Source organism: Neoarius graeffei, chromosome 8 (assembly GCF_027579695.1).
Source record: "Neoarius graeffei isolate fNeoGra1 chromosome 8, fNeoGra1.pri, whole genome shotgun sequence".
Taxonomy (NCBI): domain Eukaryota; kingdom Metazoa; phylum Chordata; class Actinopteri; order Siluriformes; family Ariidae; genus Neoarius; species Neoarius graeffei.
In genome coordinates this window covers 81,179,432-81,197,798 of record NC_083576.1, presented here as the reverse complement: position 1 = coordinate 81,197,798, position 18,367 = coordinate 81,179,432, and the positions used below count along the sequence as shown (strand labels likewise).

Sequence of the window (18,367 nt, the reverse complement as noted above, 5' to 3'; positions counted from 1 at the left end):
GCGTCAGAATAAAGTTAAAGTCCAGGCAACTTTATGGTAATGAGCTGTGATGCGGTTCGGCAGCAATCAATCAGAATTTAGAAGTGCTCTGCTCTAAAGAATAGAGAACACAGTCGTGTAAATTTTGGTTCTGTTCAAGTACAATGTTGGAGAAATTGATAATTGTGGTGGCAGGATTCCTCATTATTTTGACATGTCCCTGTTTACAAAACTAATTATGGAGGACTTTCACATGACGTCATTGTAACTGCGGATTTGTTTATCCGGCCAAGCTTTGTGCTGGACAACGACCGGCACAAGTGTACGTGAGTACACTTGTAAGCCCAGTTCAGTACATCTACAATAAAGAGACCTGCAGTGCTTTTGGATGTAATAACAGATGTGGAGATAAGCCTGGTTTAACTTTTCACTGCTTCCCAGCGAACCCAGAAAGACGAGAAAAATGGCAAGCTGCAGTTAAACAGGAAGACTGGATGACAACAAAACATTCCCGTGTGTGTGGAGAACATTTTATATCAGGTTACTGTGAAAGCTCTGTGCAACGTTAAAATGTAGATCTGGATGTGGACTTTGGAAGCGATATATTTTATGAGACCTCTTCAGGTGTTTTAGCCCCATCACTGAATTGAACTAAGTTTGATCATAATTTTGCCTTCTAAGAAACCAATAACAGTAATTTATCAGTTTTTAGAGTTAAAGATCAGAAATTATATAGCCTGCAGCCATATACCAATTGGCGGCCATTTTGCCGTAACTGCTAACATGCTGAACATCTTACATTTTTCAAGTGGTTTAGCCTTATCATTGAATTGAACTAAGTTTTATTGTAATTTTACCTTCTAAGACACCAATAACAGTCGTTTATGAGAGCTGTACTGATAATCTAGACGAGGCTGAACACCAGAAAATATGCTCGATCTAGGCTCTGGCTTGTTCATTATTTGGATGTAACATGATCTGCTGGTATAATCTAAATTTTTTAATTGTTTCAGAGAGATTGTCCTGACTACAGTCGTCTCAATTTTCATTATTAACTGTCACGCCCGTTTCTTTGTTTGCCCGGCAATATGGCAGATGCTGCATGATAAACAAAAACCTGTGACATCAAGGAAAGATGTCTATTCGCAAAGGTTTCACTATAGAACCCTTGTTTTTAATACATTTAATTCATGTTTTAATTAATTGGCTTAAAATAACTCCAATTTGACCATTTACAGTAATTAGCCACTAAACTTCATCCAGGACCAGGAGCACAGTTACTTTAATGTCAGCGACACACAAAGTAACCTTAATGTTGAAGAACAAGGCTAGTAAACATGTCTTATAAACCGCATGTTGAAATTTGACACAGCATCAACACAAAAGTCACACCACACAAATGGCTTTTAATTAGTTTGTCATTAATTTATTTTCTTACCAAATATCTAATCATAATTGTTCATTATTTTCCTTCATCAACTAATTTCTTACCTTGACATTTAAAAAAGATTTCATGAGGTTATCTAATCAGTTGGCACAAAGATACCGGTTGACGTATGTTTGCTTTGTGGCCCTTTTAAATAAAGTTTGCAAAATGAAACGTTCTAAAAAAACTTGTAACCACCCCCTATTTCATCTACGTCAGAAAGCATCCACAAACTTTGACAACGTTTCTGGCAGAGCAGCTAGAGCAAATTTTAACGATCTCAGTGTTTGGTTTGAACGTACCATTAGACACACACACACACAATTGCAAATGCTTTCTAAAATGTAATTTCTCAAGAATTCAGTAATGTGATATACAATTACTGGCCGCTCCCAATAAGTAGCTGTGGCAGCGGGGGTGTGGTCAAGCGCCGGTCTGTGACAGGAGGGCGGAGCCAGGGAAGGTGAGTGGCAGAATCGCTACACCTGACGGTAGTTAACCTGTGTTTTGTGTGTTTTCCCAGTAACCGCTCCCTATTTAAGGAGGCAGAGAGAGAGCAGAGGGAGCGCAACCCGGGTCCAGAGCAGAGTGTGTGTGTGTGTGTGTATGTGGGCTTACATGGCATTTAAAACTGAAAAGTTGTTTAATAAATAGCCTTCTCTGCCTCTAAGCGTTGTCCTGCCGTCCTCCGTGCTCCACCTTTTCCCGGGTTTCGGCACCACTGTAGTGCTTGCAAAGTGTGGGTGGAGCACGGAGGACGGCAGGACAACGCTTAGAGGCAGAGAAGGCTATTTATTAAACAACTTTTCAGTTTTAAATGCCGTGTAAGCCCACATACACACACACACGCACACTCTGCTTTGGACCCAGGTTGCGCTCCCTCTGCTCTCTCTCTGCCTCCTTAAATAGGGAGCGGTTACTGGGAAAACACACAAAACACAGGTTAACTACTGTCAGGTGTAGCGATTCTGCCACTCACCTTCCCTGGCTCCGCCCTCCTGTCACAGACCGGCGCTTGACCACGCCCCCGCTGCCACAGTAGCCCTACACAATTTCCTCCTTCTACTCCATCCATTCATGGACACATCATCATCACGTCACTGTCCCCGAACTAAGATCAGCTCAGTGGGGTTCCTGAGAAGAGATGCAATTCCTGAAATTATCACTCACCTTCTAATCAGGTGATGCACAGGGAGTTCATCATTTACGGACAGCTCACTGTGAGGAGGAAAACACATGAACATGTAAACATTATGAGCACATTTATCATGACCTTATAATGCAATAGTATACAACCCCAAATCGGAAAAAGTTGGGATGATATGTTGAAATTGAAATTAAAACTGAAAACAATGATTTGTAAATCATCTTTGACCTCTACTGCACTCAAAACAATCCAACAGCATATTATTTGATGTTTTACCTCATGAGTTTTATTGTTTTTTCAAAATAAACATTTCAATTTTGATTCTTACAACAGTTGGGACAGTAAAGCATTTACACTTTATAATGCTCCCATTCCTTCTCACAATACTTAAGATATTTAGGGACTGAAGACACCAAGTGATGAAGTGTTTCAGGTGTTCTTTTGTCCCATTCTTCCTGCAAACAGGTCGTAAGGTGTGCAACAGTACAGGGTCTCATCTCATCTCATTATCTCTAGCCGCTTTATCCTGTTCTACAGGGTCGCAGACAAGTTGGAGCCTATCCCAGCTGACTACGGGCGAAAGGCGGGGTACACCCTGGACAAGTCGCCAGGTCATCACAGGGCTGACACAGAGACACAGACAACCATTCAGACTCACATTCAGACCTACGGTCAATTTAGAGTCACCAGTTAACCTAACCTGCATGTCTTTGGACTGTGGGGGAAACCGGAGCACCCGGAGGAAACCCACGCGGACACGGGGAGAACATGCAAACTCCACACAGAAAGGCCCTCGCCAGGCACAGGGCTCGAACCCGGACCTTCTTGCTGTGAGGCAACAGCACCAACCACTACGCCACCGTGCCGCCCCAGTACAGGGTCGTCGTTGTTATATTTTTTGTTTCAAAATTGTCCACACATTCTCCATCGGGGACAGAGGGGACACACCTTCTTCTTCCATAGCCACGCCTTTGTAATGTGTGCAGAATGTGATTTTGCATTGCCTTGCTGAAATCTCCCTGGAAAAGATGTTCTTCTGAAGGCAGGATATGTTACTCCAAAATCTCGGTGTACTTTTCTGCATTAATGCTCCATCACAGAAGTGTAAGTTACCTTTGCCAAGGGCAGTGATACAACCCCATACAGTGACACACCCTGGCTTTTGGACTTGCTGCTGGTAACAGTCTGGATGGTCCTTTTCGTCTTTGGTCCAGAGCACACGACATCTATTTCTTCCAAAAAAGTCCTGGAATACTGATTCGTCTGACCACAATACACGTTTCCACTGGTCCATCCCAGATGCCTCTGAGCCCAGAGAATTTGACGACACTTGTGGACACAGTTAACATAAGGCTTCCTTTTTGCACAGTAAAGTTTTAACTGGGGGGTGGCACGGTGGTGTAGTGGTTAGCGCTGTCGCCTCACAGCAAGAAGGTCCAGGTTCGAGCCCCGTGGCCGGTGAGGGCCTTTCTGTGCGGAGTTTGCATGTTGTACGCGTGGGTTTCCTCCGGATGCTCCGGTTTCCCCCACAGTCCAAAGACATGCAGGTTAGGTTAACTGGTGACTCTAAATTGACCGTAGGTGTGAATGTGAGTGTGAATGGTTGTCTGTGTCTATGTGTCAGCCCTGTGATGACCTGGCGACTTGTCCAGGGTGTACCCAGCCTTTCGCCCGTAGTCAGCTGGGATAGGCTCCAGCATGCCTGTGACCCTGTAGAACAGGATAAAGCAGCTAGAGATAATGAGATGAGTTTTAACTGGCATTTGTGGATGTAACTCTGAATTGTCACAATTGATAAAGGATTGCCAAAGTAATCGCGAGCCCATGTTGTTCTACAGCTATAGATGAATGACAGTTCTTGATGCAGTGCCTTGATCTGAGGGATCGGACGTCTACGGGTGTTCAGCTTAGGGCCTTTCCCTTTATGCACTGAAATTCCTTCAGATTCCTTGAATTGTTTAATGATATTATGCACTATAGAGGGTGAAATATCCAAATACGTTCCTATCTTTCTTCGAAGAACATTGTTTTTAAACATTTCAATAATTTTCTCATGCATTTGTTCACAAACTGGAGATCCTCGGTCCATCTTTGCTCCTCAAAGTCTAGGCCTTTCCTGGATACTGATTTTGTGCCAAATCATGATTACAGTTACCTGTTAACATCACCTGTTTCAAATCACATTATTTAATTGTTTTACCTCGTTACTAGCCCTAGATTCCCCCAGTCTCAACTTTTTTTGGAATGTGTTTCAAGCCTGAAAAATAGGCATGGATGTATATTACAAATACAACATGAAGTTGGCCAGACAAATAAGAAGTAAATTCAGAAAACATGGCTCTCTTTTTTTATTTGCATTTTCCATCTCATCCCAAAATTTTTTGATTCGGGGTTGTATTTTGAAAGTTGTTGTGCTATAATTGACTACATTTTCCTCTCGGATAGAAAACATGCGCTAGTGTTATGATACAACTGCACTTACACTAGGCTATGTAATTACGCGACAGTGGATGCTATTGATGTGGGTCTGCCATGTAAAACTGCAATGTTCCAAAGATGGAGTACAGAAAGCACATCTTTTTCATGCATCTCCACTCTTACCTTGTTGTTTCTTGTTTGGATTCAGCGTCACCCCTAACACACATCATAAAACAATGACACATATTTAATAGAACAACAGAATAATTAACAGTTTTTCAAGGACCAAAATTAATTTAAAGGAACAGTCCACCGTACTTCCATAATGAAATATGTTCTTCTCTGAATTGAGACGAGCTGATCCGTACCTCTCCGAGTTTTGTGCGACCTCCCAGTCAGTCAGACGCGCTGTCACTCCTGTTAGCAATGTAGCTAGGCTCAGCATGGCCAATGGTATTTTTTGGGGCTGTAGTTAGATGCGACCAAACTCTTCCACGTTTTTCCTGTTTACATAGGTTTATATGACCAGTGACATGAAACAAAGTTCAGTTACACAAATTGAAACGTGGCGATTTTCTATGCTATGGAAAGTCCGCGCTATAATGACAGGCGTACTAACACCTTCTGCGCACTTTGACAGCGCATTGATACCTTCACTCCTGTTTTTTTTTCTCTCCCCCGCCCCCCCAACTTCCGTCAGTATCAATGCGCTGTCGAAGCGTGCAGAAGGTGTTAGTACGCCTGTCATTATAGTGCGGACTTTCCATAGCATAGAAAATCGCCACGTTTCAATTTGTGTAACTGAACTTTGTTTCATGTCACTGGTCATATAAACCTATGTAAACAGGAAAAATGTGGAAGAGTTTGGTCGCATCTAACTACAGCCCCAAAAAATACCATTGGCCATGCTGAGCCTAGCTACATTGCTAACAGGAGTAACAGCGCGTCTGACTGACTGGGAGGTCGCACAAAGCTCGGAGAGGTACGGATCAGCTCGTATCAATTCAGAGAAGAACATATTTCATTATGGAAGTACGGTGGACTGTTCCTTTAAAGTCATTTTATTACAATAATTAAAAATGCTTACATAAAAGGGCCAAATATTGCCTTTTGGTAACTGAAGGTAAGATGAGGGCTAGGGTCCAAGATGTGTGCATATGTATGTGTAGACAGTAACTCACTAGTTTCTCTAGTTTACAGTGTGGATCCTCCACTAGATCAGAGAGCAGTTTCACTCCTGATTCTTCTGGATTGCTTCTCAGATTCAGTTCTCTCAGGTGTGATGAGCAGTTTGACCTCAGAGCTGATGCCAGAGCAGCACGACCTTCACCTGTAATACTGCAGTGAAGCAAACTGCAGAGAAAAAAAACATTTCACAGTCATCTCATCTCATTATCTCTAGCCGCTTTATCCTGTTCTCCAGGGTTGCAGGCAAGCTGGAGTCTATCCCAGCTGACTACGGGCGAGAGGCAGGGTACACCCTGGACAAGTCGCCAGGTCATCACAGGGCTGACACATAGACACAGACAACCATTCACACTCACATTCACACCTACGCTCAATTTAGAGTCACCAGTTAACCTAACCTGCATGTCTTTGGACTGTGGGGGAAACCGGAGCACCCGGAGGAAACCCACGCGGACACGGGGAGAACATGCAAACTCTGCACAGAAAGGCCCTCGCCGGCCACGGGGCTCGAACCCGGACCTTCTCACTGTGAGGCGACAGCGCTAACCACTACACCACCGTGCCACCACATTTCACAGTAACAGTGTAAATCATTCAGCTTTAGTACACAACATACTCAATCTTTACATACAGTATACTTACTGTGTGTGTGTGTGTGTGTGTGTGTGTGTGTGTGTGTGTGTGTGTGTGTGTGTGTGTGTGTGTGTACCTCAGTATCTCCAGTGTACAGTGTGGATTCTCCAGTCCAGAAGAGAGCACCGTCACTCCTGAATCTTCCAGCTTATTGAAACTCAGGTCCAGTTCTCTCAGACTGGAGGAGTTTGAGCTGAGAACTAAAGACAGAACTCGACAGCTTTCCTCTGTCAGGTCACACCCACAGAGACTGGAAGAGAAATGATGAAATATGTGAATATCTGATTGAAAAATGAAGTGTGTTCCATCAGTTGGGAAATAAACTGTCTTTCTGAACACAAGGTTCTGAGGTCAGAATAAAAATATAAAATAAAGAGACTGAATTTGTAATTGGACAGGACCATGTGTCTTAGCTCATATGAGGCAATGTTTTTAATAACAAGAAAGGGAAAGGGAGGGGTAGAGGCGGAGATGCAAGATCTAAACTTTAGATACAATTACATTAAATAAGTTTAATTTTTATTTATTAATGAGATGGAATTAATCTACAAAGTAAATCTGATTTCCATGTACATATTTTAATTTCTTATATAATAATAAATCAGGGGCGGCACGGTGGTGTAGTGGTTAGCGCTGTCGCCTCACAGCAAGAAGGTCCGGGTTCGAGCCCCGTGGCTGGCGAGGGCCTTTCTGTGCGGAGTTTGCATGTTCTCTCCGTGTCCGCGTGGGTTTCCTCCGGGTGCTCCGGTTTCCCCCACAGTCCAAAGACATGCAGGTTAGGTTAACTGGTGACTCTAAATTGAGCGTAGGTGTGAATGGTTGTCTGTGTCTATGTGTCAGCCCTGTGATGACCTGGCGACTTGTCCAGGGTGTACCCCGCCTTTCGCCTGTAGTCAGCTGGGATAGGCTCCAGCTTGCCTGCGACCCTGTAGAACAGGATAAAGCGGCTACAGATAATGAGATGAGATGAGATGTAGAAGAAGATACATGATACAGGTACATGAGTGTGTAGAGTGAAAGTAAGACTGGGCATTGAATAGAATTTTTCTGCGATTAAAGTCACATGTAAAGACAGTCAAATCAATACTCACGCACACATTTTGGATATGTGTGTGTGTGTGTGTGTGTGTGTGTGTGTGTGTACGTACCTCAGTTTCTCCACTGTACAGTGGAGATTCTCCAGTCCAGTAGAAAGCAGCTTCACTCCTGAATCCTGCAGCTGATTGAAACTCAGATCCAGTTCTCTCAAACTGGAAGAGTTTGAGCTGAGAACTGAGGACAGAACCTTACTGCTTTTCTTTGTCAGCTCACAATGTCGCAGCCTGGAAGAAAAATGATGAAATAGGTGAACAGATCATGTTTGACATCAATCTAATCCATGTTTCATGGTTAACAATGTGATGATATAACTATCACACAAGTTTAGTAAATAACATTTACAGTTGTGGCGATGGAGGGGCAGCGGCCCTTGTGCACAAGCCAGTGAGTGTTCCTTACCCAGCTGCCTCAGTGGTGCTGAACAGACAGTGCCTACTCTACTCAGTCTCAGTGCTGAAGAAACCGTGCCGTTTCAGCACCACTATTTTGGACCAGTGGCAACCACATGGTAAGTGGCAGAGAGACACAGCTCAGCACAGCTGGAGCACACTAAGGGGCGCACCCACCTACCCTCCATGAGGAGCTCCGAGTGTATAAATGGGTGCTCCATTTTCCACAAACAGCTAAATGTTGTTTCTGACTCATTCCTTATTTCTTCCAGCAGACCCAGACTTCACTCCCCACCCAGAAGGCACAGCACTCCAGAACAACTTCATCACAGCACAGAGACACGCCACTCCTCCACCATGCACTCTCCTCATATCCACGGATCAAGATCTGCACACACTCCCCTTTGGATTGTAGGAAAATGGAGTACCCGGAGGAACCCATGCAGACACACTTAGAACATGCAAACTCTACACAGAAAGGTTCCAGTCAGCTGCAAAGTTTGAATTCTTCTTGCTGTGAGGCCACAGTGCTAATCACTGCACCACCGTGCCGCCCGAGACTAATACTTGTAAGCTTAAATATAAAGCTTTAATCAGTAAATAGGAAAGGCCTAGGTTTGCATTTCAATAGAAACCTCTGAACTAATCAAATAATTGTTTAATATCTCATCTCATCTCATTATCTCTAGCCACTTTATCCTGTTCTACAGGGTTGCAGGCAAGCTGGAGCCTATCCCAGCTGACTATGGGCGAAAGGCAGGGTACACCCTGGACAAGTCGCCAGGTCATCACAGGGCTGACACATAGACACAGACAACCATTCACATTCACACCTATGGTCAATTTAGAGTCACCAGTTAACCTAACCTGCATGTCTTTGGACTGTGGGGGAAACCGGAGCACCCGGAGGAAACCCACATGGACACAGGGAGAACATGCAAACTCCGCACAGAAAGGCCCTTGTCAGCCACGGGGCTCGAACCTGGACCTTCTTGCTGTGAGGTGACAGTGCTAACCACTACACCACCATGCCGCCCCATTGTTTAATATATATAGGCTATATAAAAGCCTCTGACATAGGAATATCAGTTTATAATGAAAGCTTAGCATGAAGCTGTTTGGAATTAAATGCAACTGTAACACACTGATTTTACACTTCTAGAAGTAACTATAAGATTATTCTTTGGAACCAGATAATTTACACATCATAAATGGGAGTCAGATCCATCCACCCATCTTCTACCGCTTATCCAGATCCGGGTCATGGGGGTAGCAGCCTAAGCAGAGCAGCCCAGACTTCCCTCTCCCCAGCCACCTCCACCAGCTCTTCCAGGGGAATACCGAGGTGTTCGGAGGCCAGCCGAGAGATGTAATCTCTCCAGCGTGTCCTGGGTCTGCCCCGGGGTCTCCTCCCGGTGGGGCGTGCCCAGAAAACCTCCCCTGGGAGGCGTCCAGGGGGCATCCTAACAAGGTGCCCGAACCACCTCAACTGACTCCTTTCGATGTGGAGGAGCAGTGGTTCTACTCTGAGTCTCTCCCAAATGACCAAGCTTCTCACCCTGTCTCTAAGGGAGAGCCCAGCCACCCTGCAGAGAAAACTCATTTCTACCATTTGTATCCGCAATCTCATTCTTTCGGTCACTACCCATAGCTCGTGACCATAGATGAGAGTGGGAACATAGATGGACCAGTAAATTGAGAGCTTTGCCTTTTGGTTCAGCTCTCCCTTTACCACAACAGACCAGTTTAGCGTCCACATCACTGCTGACGCTGCCCCGATCCATCTGTCCAACTCCCACTCCCCCTTACCCTCACTCGTGAACAAAACCCCAAGATACTTAAACTCTTCCACTTTAGGTAGCAATTCCCCCCTGGCCCGGAGTAGGTACTCCACCTGTTTCCGGCTGAACGCCATGGCCACGGACTTGGAGGTGCTGATTCTCATCCCAGCCGCTTCGCGCTTGGCTGCAAACCATCCCAGCGCATGCTGTAAGTCACAGATTGATGAAGCCAACAGGACCACATCATCCGCAAAAAGCAGAGATGTGATCCTGCTGCCACCAAACCGGACACCCTCCGCACCTTGGCTGTGCCTAGAAATTCTGTCCATAACAGTTATGAACAGAACTGGTGACAAAGGGCAGCCCTGGCAGAGTCCAATATGCACCGGGAACAAATCTGACTTACTGCCGGCAATGCGAACCAAACTCCTGCTCTGGTCATACAGGGTCCGAATGGCCTGCAGTAGTGGGCCCTGAACCCCATACTCCTGAAGCACCCCCCACAGGGCATCATGAGGAACACGGTCATAAGCCTTCTCCAGGTCCACAAAACACATGTAGACCAGTTGGGCAAACTCCCATGTACCCTCCAGTACCCTTGCAAGGGTAAAGAGCTGGTCCAGTGTTCCACAGACGAAAACCGCATTGTTCCTCCTGAATCCAAGGTTTGACTATCGACCGGACTCTCCTCTCCAGCACCCCAGCATAGGCTTTCCCAGGGAGGCTGAGAAGTGTGATCCCCCTAGAGTTGGAACACACTCTCCGGTCCCCCTTTTTAAAAAAGGGGACCACCCCAGTCTGCCAATCCAGAGACACTGTCCCTGACCTCCACGCAATGTTGAAGAGGCATGTCAGCCAAGACAGCCCAACAACATCCAGTGCCTTCAGGAACTCAGGACGAATCTCATCCACCCCCGGAGCCTGGCCACCGAGGAGCTTTTTAACCACCTCGGCAACCTCAGCTCCTGTGATGGGTGAGTCCTCCCAAGCACTCTCAGACTCTGCATCCTCCTCGGACAACATGAAGGTGGGATTGAGTAAATCCTCAAAGTATTCATTCCACCGTCAGATGATGTCCCCAGTTGAGGTCAACAGCACTCCATCCTCGCTGTAAACAGTAGGGACAGAGCGCTGCTTTCCCTTCCTGAGCCACCAGATGGTTTGCCAGAATCTTTTCGAGGCTGACCAAAAGTCACTTTCCATGGCCTCACCAAACTCCTCCCACACCCAAGTTTTTGCTTCAGTGACCACCAGAGCCGCATTCCGCTTGGCCTGTCGGTATCGGTCAGCTGCCTCTGGAGACCCACAGGCTAACCAAGCCTGATAGGACTCCTTCAGCTTGATGGGTCCCCTCACCACAGGTGTCCACCATCGGGTTTGGGGATTACCGCCACGGCAGGCACCAACAACCTTGCAGCTGCAGCTCTGCACGGCCGCCTCAGCAATGGAGGTACAGAACATGGTCCACTCGGACTCAATGTCCCCATCCTCCCCTGGTATGCAGTTGAAGCTCTGCCGGATGTGGCAGTTGAAGATCCGACGGACGGGAGCCTCCACCAGACATTCCCAGCATACCCTCACTACTCATTTGGGCCTGCCAGATCTGTCTGGCCTCCTCCCCTGCCATCTGATCCAGCTTGCCACCAGGTAGTGATCGGTTGACAGCTCTGCTCCTCTCTTCACCCGAGTGTCCAAGACATACGGTCGTAGATCAGATGAAACGACTACAAAGTCAATCATCGATCTACGGCCTAAGGTGTCCTCATGCCACGTGCACTTATGGACATCCTTATGCTTGAACATGGTGTTCATTATGGCCAAACCGTGGATGGCACAGAAGTCCAACAACTGAACACCACTCGGGTTCAGATCGGGCAGGCCGTTCCTCCCAATCACACCCCTCCAGGTCTCACCGACATTGCCCACATGACCATTGAAGTCCCCCAGTAAAACAATGGAGTTCCCTCGTGGTGCACTGTCTAGCACCCACTCAAGGACTCCAAGAAGGCTGGGTACTCTGAACTACCATTTGGCGCATAAGCGCAAATGACAGTCAGAGACCATTCCCCGACCCAAAGGCGTAGGGAAACGACCCTCTCATTCACTGGGGAGAAGTCCGATGTTAGCGTGCCGAACTGGGGGGGGGGCTACCAATAGCCCTACCTCTGCCCAGCATCATTCACCCTTGGCAACTCCAGCATAGAAGAGGGTCCAACCCCTCTCCAGGAAATTGGTTCCAGATCCCAAGCTATGCGTTGAGGTGAGCCCAACTATATCTAGTCAGTACTGCTCAACCTCACGCACAAGCTCAGGCTCCTTTCCCACCAGAGAGGTGACATGGCATGTCCCAAAAGCCAGTTTTGTCAGCCGGGGATCAGTACGCCAGGGCCTCTGCCTTTGGCTGCCACCTGATGGGAGTCAGATCTGTAATTAAATATATTGGGGTCAGATAGTTAAGTCACAGCACTAAAACACGCATTTAACCTTCGGCTGCACATACTGTATTTCCAACCTTGGTCACAGGAGAGCAGCGGATGAAAATAATATCACTTTTTACTCTATCCACATTCACTGGATACAAGTCATTGCATGCTCTGATTGGCTATTCTACTACTAGGATATCAGCTCCTATACCATGAGTAGAGAAAAACAAAATGGCGGCGCGTGTTGCTGAACCAACCGAGGACGAAATAAAAACTCTACTCGAACAAAAAAACCCCAATAAAATATAGAATAAAAGTATTTCATGCTAAGAATGTATTTTTTCTTTATTTTTCAAGAATTATTATTATAGCATTTTCGCAATTTGCTACTGTCTTTTTGCCAGTTTTTTACATTCTAAGCAGAAATTATTTTGTTGGACGTTTTGTATAAAGTTTTTATTTATCGAGTTTGGAAAAATGAAAATGCTCTGTTTTGCAAAATCCAGTGAATGTGGATAGAATAAAACAGTTATTCCACTCAAGCTTGTCATACATGGCTTATAGACAACTCGGTGCTATGCAGCTCGTCAGCTATCAGCTCATGTACGACTCGATTTCGTTGAATAACTTAAATATTTTAGTCCTAGTGTGCATGCACCTATGGTCATGAGCTTTGGGTAATGACCGAAAGAACAAGATCGCAGATACAAGCGGCCGAAATGAGTTTCCTTCGCAGAGTGGCTGGGCGCTCCCTTAGAGATAGGGTGAGAAGCACAATCACTCGGGAGGAGCTCAGAGTAGAGCCGCTGCTCCTCCACATCGAGAGGAATCAGCTGAGGTGGCTCGGGCATCTCTTTCGGATGCCTCCTGGACGCCTCCCTGGGGAGGTGTTCCAGGCATGTCCCCCCGGGAGGAGGCCCTGGGGAAGACCCAGGACACGCTGGAGGGACTATGTCTCTCGGCTGGCCTGGGAACGCCTCGGTGTTCTTCCCGAGGAGCTGGCCAAGGTGGCTGGGGAGAGGGAAGTTTGGGCTTCCATGCTCAGACTGCTGCCTCCGCGACCCGGCCCCGGATAAGCGGGTGAAGATGAGAGATGAGGTGTGCATGCATGTGTTTTATATATATATATATATATATATATATATATATATATATATATATATATATATATATATATATATATATGTGTGTGTGTGTGTGTATATATATATATATATATATATATATATATATATATATATATATATATATATATATATATACATACAGTGGGGCAAAAAAGTATTTAGTCAGTCGCCAATTGTGCAAGTTCTCCCACTTAAAAAGATGAGAGAAGCCTGTAATTTTCATCATCGGTATACCTCAACTATGAGAGACAAAATGAGAAAAAAAAATCCAGAAAATCACATTGTCTGATTTTTAAAGAATTTATTTGCAAATTATGGTGGAAAATAAGTATTTGGTCAATAACAAAAGTTCATCTCAATACTTTGTTATATACCCTTTGTTGGCAATGACAGAGGTCAAACATTTTCTGTAAGTCTTCACAAGGTTTTCACACACTGTTGCTGGTATTTTGGCCCATTCCTCCATGCAGATCTCCTCTAGAGCAGTGATGTTTTGGGGCTGTTGCTGGGCAACACGGACTTTCAACTCCCTCCAAAGATTTTCTATGGGGTTGAGATCTGGAGACTGGCTAGGCCACTCCAGGACCTTGAAATGCTTCTTACGAAGCTACTCCCTCATTGCCCGGGCGGTGTGTTTGGGATCATTGTCATGCTGAAAGACCCAGCCACGTTTCATCTTCAATGCCCTTGCTGATGGAAGGAGGTTTTCATTCAAAATCTCACAATACATGGCCCCATTCATTCTTTCCTTTACACGGATCAGTCGTCCTGGTCCCTTTACAGAAAAACAGCCCCAAAGCATGATGTTTCCACCCCCATGCTTCACAGTAGGTATGGTGTTCTTTGGATACAACTCAGCATTCTTTCTCCTCCAAACAAGACAAGTTGAGTTTATACCAAAAAGTTCTATTTTGGTTTCATCTGACCATATGACATTCTCCCAGTCCTCTTTGGATCATCCAAGTGCTCTCTAGCAAACTTCAAACAGGCCTGGACATGTACTGGCTTAAGCAGGGGGACACGTCTGGCACTGCAGGATTTGAGTCCCTGGTGGCGTAGTGTGTTACTGATGGTAGCCTTTGTTACTTTGGTCCCAGCTCTCTGCAGGTCATTCACTAGGTCCCCCCGTGTGGTTCTGGGATTTTTGCTCACCGTTCTTGTGATCATTTTGACCCCACAGGGTGAGATCTTGCATGGAGCCCCAGATCGAGGGAGATTATTAGTGGTCTTGTATGTCTTCCATTTTCTAATAATTGCTCCTACAGTTGATTTCTTCACACCAAGCTGCTTACCTATTGCAGATTCAGTCTTCCCAGGCTGGTGCAGGTCTACAGTTTTGTTTCTGGTGTCCTTTGACAGCTCTTTGGTCTTGGCCATAGTGGAGTTTGGAGTGTGACTGTTTGAGGTTGTGGACAGGTGTTTTTTATACTGATAACGAGATCAAACAGGTGCCATTAATACAGGTAACGAGTAGAGGATAGAGGAGCCTCTTAAAGGAGAAGTTACAGGTCTGTGAGAGCCAGAAATCTTGCTTGTTTGTAGGTGACCAAATACTTATTTTACCGAGGAATTTACCAATTAATTCATTAAAAATCCTACAATGTGATTTCCTGGATTCTTTCCCCCCATTCTGTCTCTCATAGTTGAAGTATACCTATGATGAAAATTACAGGCCTCTCTCATCTTTTTAAGTGGGAGAACTTGTACAATTGGTGGCTGACTAAATACTTTTTTGCCCCACTGTATATATATATATATATATATATATATATATATATATATATATATATATATATATATATATATATATATATATATGTGTGTGTGTGTGTGTGTGTGTGTACCTCAGTATCTCCAGTATACAGTGTGGATTCTCCAGTCCAGCAGAGAGCTTTTTCACTCCTGAATCCTTCAGTTTATTGTTACTCAGGTCCAGTTCTCTCAGCCTGGAGGAGTTTGATCTGAGAACTGAAGACAGAAATGTACAGCTTTCCTCTGTCAGGTTACAATAACACAGCCTGGAAGAGAAATGATGAAATATGTGAATATCTCATCTCATCTCATTATCTGTAGCCGCTTTATCCTGTTCTACAGGGTCGCAGGCAAGCGGGAGCCTATCCCAGCTGACTAGGCTACGGGCGAAAGGCGGGGTACACCCTGGACAAGTCGCCAGGTCATCACAGGGCTGACACATAGACACAGACAACCATTCACACTCACATTCACACCTACGGTCAATTTTAGAGTCACCAGTTAACCTAACCTGCATGTCTTTGGACTGTGGGGGAAACCGGAGCACTCGGAGGAAACCCACGCGGACACGGGGAGAACATGCAAACTCCACACAGAAAGGCCCTCGCCGGCCACGGGGCTCAAACCCAGACCTTCTTGCTGTGAGGCGACAGCGCTAACTACTACACCACCGTGCCGCCCAAATATGTGAATATCTGATTGAAAAATATGATTGCTCATATGAGACAATGTATTTAATAACAAGAAAGGAAAAGGGAGGGGTAGAGGCGGAGATGTAAGATCTAAACTATACATATAATTACAATAAATAAGTTTATTTTTTTATTTATTCATGATATGGAATTAATCTAAAAAGTAAATCTGATTTCCATGTACATATTTCAGTTTCCTGTCGAATAATACATTACAGTGTAAACAACACAAAACAGTTTAGTTCACTGTGTAGAAGAAGGTACATGATACAGGTGCATGAGTGTGTAGAGAGAAAGTCAGTTTGGGCGTTGAATAGAATTTTTCTGTGATTAAAGTCATGTAAAGACAATCAATTTTGTTTGTAATTTTCAGTTATAAAGTGATTATCTGACTTGTGTGTGTGTGTGTGTGTGTGTGTACCTCAGTTTCTCCAGTATACATTGTGGATTCTCCAGTTCAGCGAAGAGCAACTTCACTCCTGAATCCTGCAGGTCATTGATACTCAGGTCCAGTTCTCTCAGACTGGAGGAGTTTGAGCTGAGAACTGAAGACAGAGCTCTACAGCTTTCCTCTTTCAGGTTACACTGAGACAAACTGGAAGAGGAATGATGAAATATCAGAACTCTGATCGTAAACACAGTCATAATACAGCTTAACTTTACCATGTAACAGAATTGTGAGTCTCTCTTCCTCGCTCTCTTCCTCACTCTCTTTCTCTCTCTCCCTCAACACACACACACAATATTATTGCCATTTAGTTTGGTTAATTTCATATTACACTGATTTTCCAGAGCACCAAACTGTTTGTACATAAGTGAGTCCCCTGATTGGTCAGCAGTTTGTCATGGTGTGGTTTGATGGACACTGCTTATTGGATTTATTTTACTGCTGTTGGGCAATGTTTTGGGGAAAATCTGATTGCATTAGGTTTATTACTATATTAATGCATTTTATTTGATAAAATATAGACATCTGACTGTAAAGTACCAGTTAACAACATGTACAGTACCAGTCAAAAGTTTTAACACAGCGTGTAATTCAATTTTTTGTTCTTTATTTTTATTAATTAAAAGACACTTCATGTTTTAAAGTAATGGTGGATGTTGTTTCTCTTTACTTAGTTGAGCAGTTCTAGATGTCATATGGATTATGACAGTTGTGGAATAGAGCTATTTACTGTATGTTTATTATTTACTGTTTGATCTCAAACTGTGGCAGGGAGGGCGTGGTCGAGTGTCAGCTGTGAATGGCATGGAGGCAGGTTGAACCAGTAGGTAACGTGATAAGGTGCACCTGTGTCAAATTACTGGCTGTCTATTAACCAGTGTCTTTCAGATTTTCTGAATCTGAAATATCAAACATTTTTTGTTTACATAATTCCATATACTAACCGCATTTCCAGAAAACTTGGGATATTTTCCAAAATACAATAAAACAAAAATCCGTGATTTGTTAATTCATAGGAACTTTTATTTAACTGACAAAAGTACAATAAAAAGATTTTCAATAGTTTTACTAACCAACTTAATGTCACGTATAGCGCTAGTTCATGGCAGCCTTCAAACATAGCCACCACAGACTACAATTCCCAAGCGCCACAGTGCCCTCCCTCTCCTGAGTTATGATTACCACCGCACCTGTTCCTCATCACACTTAAGCAGTCACGCTATTTAAGGACCACAACCACACGCCCTCAGAGTGAAGTATTGTTCCATGTCTCTGTACCTGATCATACCAAGCCGTTCTGTTTTCCCCTACTGACTTCCGTAACACTGACCCAGCTTTTGTTTATACTTGGACTCTGAGTTAGTTGTTTGCCTCTGACATTCTGTTCACTGATCGACCAACCCTCTGCCTGTACCTGACTCTGCTTCCTGTCTCACGTTTTGGATTTGGCTGCTAGTTTGCGACACACCCGCTCTCCCCTGCAACTGCATCTGTCTTAATTGTAGTTTGTAAATATAAACAAAGTTAAAATTTGATGCCTGCAACACACTTAAAAGTTGGGACAGAGGCAAAATATGACTGAAAAGTTTATAGGATATTCAAGTAGCACCATTTTGGAAGATTCCACAGCAAGCAAGTTAATTGGTAACATGATTGGGTATAAAAGGAACTTGCACCAAAGGCTCAGTCTTTTTTTCAAAGCAAGGATGGGACATGGCTCACCCCTTTGTGCCAAAATTCATGAGAGAATTGTTAGTCTATTCAAAAAGAACAAGTTTCAACAAAATATTTTAGGTCTTTCAAAATCTACAGTACGTAATAATGTGAAAAGATTCAGGGAATTCAGAGACATCTCAGTACTTTAAG

General features: G+C 44.5%; 1 protein-coding gene across 6 annotated transcripts in view; it reads right to left on the bottom strand.

Annotated features, from left to right (window-relative positions):
* Positions 1 to 18,367, bottom strand: part of LOC132890939 (NACHT, LRR and PYD domains-containing protein 12-like) — a 40,327-nt gene that overhangs the window by 467 nt on the left and 21,493 nt on the right. For all 6 annotated transcript variants that reach the window (XM_060928331.1, XM_060928334.1, XM_060928333.1 and 3 more), the window contains 7 exons: positions 16,475 to 16,648; positions 15,454 to 15,627; positions 7,940 to 8,113; positions 6,868 to 7,041; positions 6,152 to 6,323; positions 5,154 to 5,186; positions 2,576 to 2,623 (listed from right to left, as the gene is read on the bottom strand). In XM_060928331.1, the coding sequence (XP_060784314.1) occupies positions 5,181 to 5,186; positions 6,152 to 6,323; positions 6,868 to 7,041; positions 7,940 to 8,113; positions 15,454 to 15,627; positions 16,475 to 16,648 (874 nt within the window). In that variant the 3' untranslated portion in view covers positions 2,576 to 2,623; positions 5,154 to 5,180. The remainder of the gene's footprint in view (positions 1 to 2,575; positions 2,624 to 5,153; positions 5,187 to 6,151; positions 6,324 to 6,867; positions 7,042 to 7,939; positions 8,114 to 15,453; positions 15,628 to 16,474; positions 16,649 to 18,367) is intronic.